General features: G+C 39.5%; 1 protein-coding gene across 1 annotated transcript; it reads left to right on the top strand.

The window, feature by feature from the left end:
- The first annotated feature begins 839 nt into the window (after window positions 1–839).
- On the top strand, window positions 840–8,902 carry ifrd1 (interferon-related developmental regulator 1). Its single transcript, XM_085252029.1, has 12 exons — window positions 840–1,047; window positions 2,721–2,825; window positions 2,933–3,014; window positions 4,066–4,190; window positions 4,307–4,464; window positions 4,595–4,645; window positions 4,869–5,047; window positions 5,160–5,268; window positions 7,486–7,620; window positions 7,793–7,921; window positions 8,030–8,125; window positions 8,247–8,902. Exons 1-12 carry the CDS (start codon window positions 1,020–1,022, stop codon window positions 8,331–8,333), a joined length of 1,284 nt encoding a protein of 427 aa, XP_085108155.1. The 5' UTR covers window positions 840–1,019; the 3' UTR covers window positions 8,334–8,902.
- Window positions 8,903–10,494: the final 1,592 nt, after the last annotated feature.

Genomic DNA, 10,494 nt, shown 5'->3' with positions numbered 1-10,494 from the left:
GCAACTGCCACTAAATGCAGAAGCAGTGTAAAACTAGCTAGAATTAATTGGCTCTAGCAGTGTTACTTCGTGCACTTTTGAAACGAATGCAACAATTTTGAAGCAGTGCTCGGTTTCTAGAAGTATCTCAGATGTCCCTGTCTACTAAAAGGGGAAAAGCCAAGATAGTCTCTTTCACATCCCTGTCAAGTAGACGATAACTGTTCAACTTTCTAGACAGGCACAGTTTCAAATCCACTTTATATAAAAAACATGAATGCATCCGAGTGAAACATTTTGCATCACAATTCTCTAATGACAATATTTGTCTCATCACAGATACATAACATGATCTCATCAACAGCTCTATAATAATGTGATCAACGCACACTTGCAGTCTCACAGTGGAACATTATCACTGTCTTGTGTGATAACATGTTTTATGTCAGACAATATGTGTTTTTTCTTGCAGTGGAATTTATTCACTATTATTTAGCTTGTACGATGGGCTATTGTGGGTCCCAATCAACCAGAGCTGAAAGCCATCTCCACCTCCTCCTCCTACCTTGCGACTTTAAAACTTACGTAACCAGTCTAATGTGGTGTTATCACACTTTGTGTAAACGTAAACGCCGTTTGATTTCGTGGTTTGTCTTGGAGAATGTATCAAATTTGTATACACAGACATTGTTTTTCCCCAAAATAACAGAACAGGACTCACAGTTCCCCTCTTTCTGTCACTGCATCACGCGCGAACACATGCGACACTCTTTCCTGTTCCAGGATTGGCCAGCGAAGCCGGGAAAACTCCTCGTGACATGTCCGCCGGTATAAATACTGAGAACCGCGCTGTACTCGCGTAGCCCTGGTTTATGAGGGAAAATGTATCGTCTCGGCCCACAGTCTATCTCCAAGATCGCTTTCGATTTCTTTTTATCCACTGTGCCAAGGGAATATTTTCATTTTACCAGACAATACAATAAAGGCTGGTCGTGTATTGGCTGATTTTTGGTTAAAATTTTCTAGTTGTCTGCACGAAAATGCCGAGGAACAAGAAAAAGAATAGGGGTAAGTAAACTAGCGGCTGCTATGCTACGGCCTTGTGTATTTGTTGATGGTAATTGTAGTTCTTTCCGTGTTCTTTGTTCATCGAATGGAGCTGAAGGTGTTTACAGTACGGACTACAAAAGGTAGAGGCTGGCCTAGGTCAAAACACAAAACGTAGCTAGCTGTACTCACACAAAGCAACACTGCTAATGAAAAAGTGTACTATCATAGTATTGATACTGTCATATGAAAGCTACTGTAAAGGGCCTTTAAAGCACAACATTATAGTATAACATGAGCTACTCAACAAAAGCCCTGAATAATTGTTGTACTTCACAAGCTAACGAGGGCTAGCTTCATGCCCACTCCCTTTCAACGCGAGACACATGTGGTTGCTTAGTAAAAATAAACGTTTGAAGGAGTAAAACACCCAAGCTTTTTCTTCCTTGAATTCGATTATAACCATCATAAATGTTATAAAGCAATACGTTTGATTTTTGTGAAAGTGTATATAACGCAAACCACACGAAACTAGAATTCTTTGACCTCGATTAATCTTTAGCCTTATGTGGGAAAATGATATTGATACCCGATTAGCAGTTTTGAAGCCTGAGTATCATATTGTGTCACTGAGGAAGGGTCTTTTTTTTTTTTTTTAAACATACTGCATATATTTGTTTTTGAGGCACAAGTCCGACATTTTGGACTCGGAGGGAGGAAGGAGGCGGCACCCGGTTTTCAGAAATCAGCTGTCGTGTGGGGAAAACAGTCCACGTCAACACACAGATCTTAAATAGCTATTTTTAATCAGTTTAAAGACGGATATTTTATTTTCAGCTAATATTTTTTTAGGTCTGATTGTTATGAATAACGGAAGTATTTTTCACATTGTGTTCTAAAAGCGGCGGGTTCCTGCCGTCGTACGCTCACCTAAACCCGTCTACCAGAGGTAAATTCAGGTCAAGGCAGAGAAGCCTGTTGAGTCTGGGTGGGGTTGGAAGTTTGTCCAGTTTTTGCAGTAGCAGAGTTCACCTTAAGTGGGATTAAATTAAACCCTTGTTTGTTTATAAGGTTTCGTAAAGATCTCACCCAAGATTTTAGCAGCCTCTTTTAGCTGTGAATGTTTTGCCCATCCCACCCTCTAGAGCTATTATAGTAACCAGAACATTTTCCAATACATCGTGTTTCGCTCTGTTCCGTGTCAGCCACGTTGTCCCTACTACGTGGATAATAAATTGTCTGATAGTAACTTGTCTGATGTGGACTTTGCTTAGTAAAACAATCTACTTCCTCCTATGCCTCAGTGACATAATACTAGACGTGATACTCCTGTATTTTTCGGCTGTACCCAAACTGTGTTTGCCTCTTGCTGGACAGTTGCTGCGGTTGCCGGGCCATACCGGTTACCCATACAATGTTGTTTCAGGTCATTTTTGATGTGCCTGTGCCCCTCCAACCTGAACATTTTGTTGACACAGGCAGCACACTTTGACAACGTGGTGCATATTTATTTTTGGATGAGATAATGAAAAGGCCAATAGCAACGGACAGGCAGCTGATTAGATAAGTACAGTGTATGCTGCCTTACCTGCCTGACGCTTGGATTACACAATTGACTCACAATGACCTACGGCTCTGTGTTAATGAATTACATTTGATTGCCCGTGCTTATGTGTCTTTGTTTTGTTTTTCAGGGGGCCAGCATGGGGCTGTGCAGCCTTTTAGTGATGAGGATGCCTCCATTGAGACCCTCAGTCATTGCAGCAGCTTCAGTGACACCACCAGTGTAGCAGATGAAGGTAGGTTTGTGTGTACCCCTGACTGTACTCTGTTTGAACGTGTGTGTTCTTTAAACACATCAAACAAGTCTGTTTACGACCTCCTTAAATGCTTTTTTGTTTTTAAGGTGGCGAGACCAATGAGGATTCAGCCCAGGAGGATTTCCAGTATAAACTGAAGGGGTTCATAGATAGCACAGTAGATAAGAGGTAAAATGACCAAAATGTTATCTGATCTATATTGCCTCTGTCTTGGATCCAGTTTTACAAGAGATCAACAATGTAGTTACTTAATCCTGTCAGAGCAAGAGTTTTAGGTAACACTTGCACCATTTAGAAATGCTTTCCCCTTTTATGCAGCGTTGCTATGTTGTCTTGCCAGTTTAACAAAGGTACAGGGTTGATGTTTCAAATACACCCCAAAAAGTACTTCACTCTGAAGTGACAAAACATTTCTCCCACTGGAAAAGCTATGTGGGACACTTGGGATTTCCTTACCTGGATGATGAGCATGTATCAAGAAATTTCAAATGTAGTTTTAAAAACGCGGGGTAACTTGAGTTGTATGCAACAGTGAGTCCAGTGCAGGAAGTTTTTATTGGAGTTTGCAGGCTTGTCAATTTAAAAATAGACTTCATCCCAAAAAGGCCCTGTCACCATTGGCTTCCTCAGTGGGGTGATTATTATAGAAGGGATTCCCCAGAAGTGCCAGAAGCTGCTAAATCTGTTATATCTATTCAGCTGATATTCTTTTCACTTGTCAAACAACATTTTTATATAAAAGTAAATGGGTGAAGTCACATTCTTAACTTTTTGTATAGGTTTTTTTTTTTTACAAATATTTTTGTTATTACCTTAAGATTATATATAAATAAAAAAATTAAATCAACAAGCTAATTGACCTCAACTTGTTTACCTGAAAGGGCAACGTCTTTGAGAAACTGCTGTGTGATGGCTGGTTGAATACATCTGCTGAAACTGGCCACATGCATCCTGAAAAAACCTGCTATAGACTTATAACTTATAGTTATTACCCTCGACGTTGATGTCAGAGTTTTCTGATAATCTTGTAACTCTGATAACACAAGAACAGGGTTTTGTATTATTTGTAATTGATATCATAGTTGTGTCTACTAGGAGGCTGAGGGGTAGTACTGAGGGTTGCCAGTATTTTCTGATAAATGGCTTCATGGTATAATGGTTATCACTTTTATGGTGATTGATTTATATATATATATATATTATTATTTTTTTTCCTCAGTGCTAAGACGAGACAGGGGGCACTAGATGGGCTTAAGACGGCAATGGCTACACGCATCCTGTATGAGTTCATCTCAGAGAGAAGGATGACCATCACAGACAGTATTGAACGCTGCCTCAAGAAAGGTACTAAAAACGTGTTGCTGTCAATGAGATGGCAGGTGTTCCAATGCTTTAAACTAAGCGCATGTTTGTCTTCGTGCTCATAAATCATTTGGCTTTTTTCTTCTTCCTCGTGTTAGGCAAAGGTGAGGAGCAGCGAGCAGCAGCTTCTTTAGCCTGTTTGCTGTGCATCCAGCTGGGCTCAGGAATTGAGAGCGAGGAGGTGTTCAAGACGCTGAAACCGATCTTCAAAAACATCCTGGCAGATGGATCAGCCAACATACAAGCCAGACAGGCTGTGAGTGTCTTTTATTGTACTGATCCCCTTTAATAAATGCACCCCCCTTAATAAAAAAAGATTACCACATTTTTGGATTTTTCCATGAAATATCAACTGATATGGTTTTGTTTATTTTGTTTCTTAATAGGTAGCAACAAGTCTGGGCCTCTGCACATTAGTTGCTGAGGATGACATATTGGTAAGTTTCTGATCATGTCTTGGCTTGAGTGCAAACCAGTGGCACGTCTGACATTCATTTGTCATATATTACTCATCAGTTCTAACATAATGCTATATCAATGAGTGGCACTCATGCAAACATGTGCTGCTGAAATCTAACATGCCTCAAGTAATTTTTTCAGTAAGTCGGAAACATGTTATTTGTGGTAATAAGTAGAGCTTACTGATGTTTGCTTCTTTAGGATGTGCAAGCGACCATGGAGTGTTTTGAGAACCTGTTCACCCGGTCCTATGCAAAGGCGGATGGCACTTGTCCTTCGATCAGTCCTCAAATGAGCCAGCTCCACACAAATTCTCTGCGGTCCTGGGCACTGCTGCTCACAATCTGCAGTTCCAGCCAGCTCAAAGACATCCTGCAGAAGTAAGCTCCTTTATGCCAACCCTTAAGTTTTTTTTTTAATCACAAGTTCTGCTGCTTTTAGTTTATTGCTCTCCAACCAAGTTAAGTGGAGTAAGAATTATGTGTTTTGCAGACACCTTCTTAAACTGCAGAGGTTGCTCGAGAGTGATGACGTGAACATGAGGATTGCAGCTGGGGAGACTATTGCTCTGCTTTTTGAGCTGGCCAGGGACATCGATTCTGTAAGTTTGCAATTGCTGTTTAATTTCCCCAACACCAGATTATCCTAAAGTTAATTTCTTTTGTTAATTCAAATGTTAACATGTGGCACGTCCTGTCTGTGCTTTTGCTTTTTTTTTCTTTTTCTTTTTTTCTTCCCCCAATAGTAGCAGACAATGACTAAAAAAAGTACACAAGAACCAGAACTGAACTTAGCTCAGGCAATACAACATTATGAGGCACATACAAGGCAGTTGAGGTAAACCGCAACCCCACCAGGAGTCAAAACAAATCACAGTAAGATCAATAGTCAGGCAAATTAATTCAGTTTGGGGAAAGCCCCAAACTGAAAGAGTCCAAGATGGAGTTGAGCATACAAGTTATATATTCATTGGGAATACAGTCCATAACAATGCTATGCCAGGATTTCTTAGTTGAGATTGCTGGCCTGCCCCAGAGGAGCAGGATATTCTGTCCAGGGCTCTAGACTAACTTTTTGCCATGGTTGCAGTGGTGCGCCTAAAAAGAAAATTTAGGCGTACAAGCACAAAAGTTAGGCGTACCCAAATTTTTTTTAACCGCATTACTTAACACCGCAGTTTTACATGTTCACGTTTTTTGATTTGTAAATGATTAACTAACAACCTTTCAAAATGATTAACTTGACACCCCCTTTGCTGCCCAAATTAACAGCAGCTCCATCAGCCCCCATAGCAATGATTTTATCCAACCAGTTACTGCACTGGTCCCCAAGAGCAGCAAATGCTTTCTTTGAGGCAGCATAAATTCCTAAACAAATTAAAAAATATACCATTTACTTATCAGATCAAGAGTTTACAATGCAGTCTTTTTCAGTTTGAGTTTCTATATTCATGTATTATTGCTATGTTTAATTTTCAATGATAAGAATATGCTAGATATGGTTAATTCAGTAACACAACGTAATATTATTAATCATATACATAGGCTACGTGACATGACATGGCTTACCTTGGGCATGGGCATGCTGGACCTCAATGTGTCCAATCACTTTTTCGCTGGTCTTCCTTTTTGCAAGACACGAGCGTACACAATGACACATTCTTTTGTGGCGATGTCTGCGTCTCCATCGATCAGGAAGGCCATGTATGTACTGTTCGCAATTTCCACTGACTTCTTTTTTTTTCAGTGTGTCAGCGATTACGCCTATAAACTGGGCGCACGCAACATCATTGCTGTATGTGGGGTTTATGTCAAAGCCATTTTTCTTGTGAAGAGTTATTTCTGACTTGAACTTAGTAAACGGAACTTCTTCTTTTGCAATATTGTAGGCGATGTTAAACTTAATGATCATCTCGGCCTCCTCCGATGACCTGTTTACTCCTGCCTGCCGCTGAAAGGCAGTGGGGAGCGGGGACATTTTGGCAGAGCATTTATCGCGGCATATAATGTGTCTTCTCGATGCTGTATGCTTTTTCAGGGTTTCAATTCGAAACGTATTAGCACCAGTGACAAATGCAGTGTTGCCGGCCATGATCTTTCCACACTCGCGACAATAAATGCAGTGCATCATATTGTCAGCTTGGCTGTATCTTAGCCAGGGAAACTGGTCAAGCCACTCGAATCGAAATTTATACATTTTCTCACTTTTACTTTCAGTGGACTCCGGCTGGGAGTCGATCTATGTGGCTCATTTTCTGATGCCGTCTCCGGACCAGTGTTTGACAAAAACAGAGAGGTTGATGGCTCCGTGTCAGAGCGCTGGCTCAGAATTTTGAACTGATCAGGCCTTAACTTAACGAAAAAGTTATCAATTGTTCTTTTCATATTTTCTCAATACCAACTTGATACACTTCTGACCTGGGCTACTCACCCTTCTCTATCTGCCCGCACTTTCAAACGTAAACACAAGTAGGTCTGCAGGAATATCTGGACCACGGCCAATCACAGAGGTCCCCGCCTCTGTGTATCTCTGATTGGTTTAGAACACGACATGGGCATAATGTGTGTCTGTTGTTGAACACACGAAGAGTTTAGGGTTGCTGAAACGTTTTTTTCCGAGAAAATACTTGGTTGCACCGGTGCGACCAAGTATTTTTTTTTTTTTTTTTTTTTTTTTTAAATGAGTCGCACCATGGAGAAGTTTGGTCGCACTCTAGAGCCCTGCTGTCTGTGCTTTTTTTTTTTTTTTTTTTTTTTTTTTTTAAACACATTAGCTGCATATTTTATTTATTTGTTTTTCCCCCACTGCATTTATTTAGGATTTTGAATTTGATGGCTGGGATGAACTTTGTGATAAACTGAACGCGTTGGCCACAGACTGCAACAAGCACAGAGCCAAGACTGACAAGAGGAAGCAGCGCTCGGTGTTTAGGGATGTTCTCAAAGCTGTTGAGGTAAGCGCTACATGTCAGGTGAACCATGTTCCTTTTGCCAGTTGGATGTTAATTTTCTGCTTTTAACCAACATAATTGAACAGAGGTAAAACTTAACAGCAGCTCCTTGGAGGTAGAGACAGTGAATGATGGTGTCTGACCGTGGACTTATTTATATTGCTTTCTCTTCCAGGAGGGGGCCTTCCAATCTGAGACCATTCGCTTTGGCACAGAGCGAATGAACATTGACAGCTGGGTCAGAAAGAGGACATACGATGCCTTCAGAGAATTCGTGGGCTCTGGAATGAACTACCACCTACAGGTATCTTATTAGAAACACTTTATGTACAATAGGAGTTTGTGATAAACTAGTGTCTTTCTTTTGCGCTAGTGACTGGACTTGACGTTTTTGTTAACGTTTTCCAACTAGGCAAATGAATTCATCAGAGACGTGTTTGAACTGGGACCACCTATGCTGGTTGATTCAGCCACCATGAAGGCCATGAAAATCTCTCGCTTTGAAAGGGTAGGTGTGCAAGGAAGGCTCATTTAAACCATTGTGGTGTTCTTGTAAGCTTAAAAGTATCAATGCTTTCAAAGTTTTGTGGCATTTTATTAATGAACGCTTGAAATTCTTTCTGTTCCAGCATCTTCACAACTCTGCTGCATTCAAGGCTCGGACCAAGGCCAGAAGCAAGTTCAGAGACAAGAGGGTGGACGTGGGAGAGTTTTAATAATTTCTTTTGACTCTAATAAACTATTTATCAAGCTTTCCTGCTTTTAGATGAATTGTCACAAGCCTAAGTTAATGCAGTTGTCCCAAGATCTCTTTGTGTATCAAATGCTCACTTTCTGTAGGCTTATATCTTTTTAATAACAGCTGTTGCTTTTTATTGGGGGAAAAACATCTTTCTGTCACCTACAGCAAGTGAGTATTTGATAATTAAACAGATTCTAGGTGGACTACAACTTGAATACAGTTTGTTCACAGAAAGGTGGTGTACATTTGTTGGGTATCATGCACATTTCCTTTTATTTTATTTTATTTTTTTTTTATTTTTATTTTTTTTTCCTTGTTAAATGAAATACACAGGTATTAACATTTTTGATGGATCTGTCTCTCGTACCATTAAGTAGTAACATCAAGACATGTGACCGTCCCTAACTCTTGGATTTGTAATAAGTTTATCTAATTAATTCACACTTAGCGTTATTTATGTGTAAGCTAAAATAGTGTATTTAGTGTTGTGTATGTAATGTAAAGGTTGAGGATGGTGCAATAAATGCTGAAAAGCTGCAACAACTGTTCTTATTTTTTTTTTTTCCAGCTCCTGTATTCAATATACAATGCTATGAATTGGCTATAATTGGATTCATTGATCTGATACAGTATCTTGGGACAGTGTCAGCAGAGCTTGCAAAAGAAACGGCTGGAAAAGTTCCTTGAGTTAGTAGCTTTGAGAACTGGAACTGTTGGCAGATATATGAAGGTCATTCTGATTGAAAGGGCAATAGAAATTTTACTCAGCACTACTTCCACATATCAAAGTGAAGGATCTTGCAGCCAAGGTAACAGTGGTGTTGCAGGGAAAGCGAGTAAGGCGGTGCACAGTTTGTCACAGGTGAAACTGTTGGAACACAAGAGATGGATATAATGGAGGTCTAGCAGCCGCAAAGCTCACAACATATTAACTCTCCCCTAAGGTGAACCTCAGCGGGCTGCTTCTTTTGGAGCCATAAAAATAGACTGTCACATGGTCAAGGCAGGCCTATCACCAGTCAGCATCCTCATATTTCAGGTTGAACAATATTACTGACAGAAAGCCGAAACGGAGCTGCTTCTTTTTGTGTCTACTTGGGGAAAACCGGTCCTTCAATTTGGGTGGAGTGGATGATGTAGCTGTAGGCTAAAACTAAGATAAGATAACCTTTAGTCCCATAGGTGGGAAATTTGTTTTGTTACAGTGGAAAGTTACATAGCAAAAAATAAAACACTAGAATCGGATAAGAATGGGATACTGTACATAAATGTACACAATTGAATAAAATACTATATACAATAGAATAAAAAGAATACAAATACTACATAACTGAGTAAGATACAATGTTGTCAGATCTAGTTTAAGAGGAAGGGAGCCTTTTTTTTTTTTTTTTTTTTTTTTTTTCTCTCACTGACTTGGGACTTCATGCTTCTTTTGAAACATGCTATCATATGGGCCCACTCTAAAGACTAATTTGCTTTATTCTTGACTAATCAGAACCTTTTTAGTTTTTTTTTATCTTTAAAAAATAAATAAAAAAAAATCTCATTGTAATAAGGCTTGAAACTGTAATTTGACACCATGAACTCACCAGGAAGGTGTTTACAGTAGATAAACCAGAGAAACTGGCCCTGCTGGCCAGAAGAATGCAGTTTAACATGATTTCTAGACTCTTTGTCCATCTGTTTTATACAGTATGTGGATCTAAGTATTTCGTTACTTCGTGACTTATTTTAGAATAGAATGACTTTATTGTCACTATACAGTTTACAATGAGATACAGAGCATCTCCAACTCAGTGCAAACATGAAAGGGGGGCTGCACAGTTCTGCAGCACTATATACATATGAACAGTATTAACAGAAAAAAAATGTACAAATATACAATCCGATGTAAGAAGAAAAAAGTAAATGTGTAAATGAAAAGTGTTCAAGTTATTGCACATAGTATTAGTTTTTGTTCATATCTTAAATTCACAGTATTGACTTGCATTTTCTATCACTTTAATCTATAGGCTGCCTGCTTTAGTTTTCTTCTTAAAAACCTGATTCATGCATCTAATTGGTTTATGCATATTCATTCTCTGTTTAAGAAAACTTTCTGACACGTAGCAATTTGCATCATTCATATCCTG

This window comes from Mchenga conophoros, linkage group LG17 (genome assembly GCF_057382185.1).
Source record: "Mchenga conophoros isolate Kocher_MC1m ecotype Shallow Benthic linkage group LG17, M_conophoros_male_GT1.1, whole genome shotgun sequence".
In the NCBI taxonomy this organism is placed as follows: Eukaryota; Metazoa; Chordata; class Actinopteri; order Cichliformes; family Cichlidae; genus Mchenga; species Mchenga conophoros.
This window is presented reverse-complemented; position numbering and strand designations above follow the sequence as displayed.

Coding starts and splice junctions, on each gene's coding strand:
- ifrd1 (XM_085252029.1), top strand. CDS start 1,020: ATGCCGAGGAACAAGAAAAAGAATAGGG. Junction 4,191..4,306: donor TGAACGCTGCCTCAAGAAAG/GTACTAAAAACG, acceptor TCCTCGTGTTAG/GCAAAGGTGAGGAGCAGCGA. Junction 5,048..5,159: donor CTCAAAGACATCCTGCAGAA/GTAAGCTCCTTT, acceptor TGTGTTTTGCAG/ACACCTTCTTAAACTGCAGA.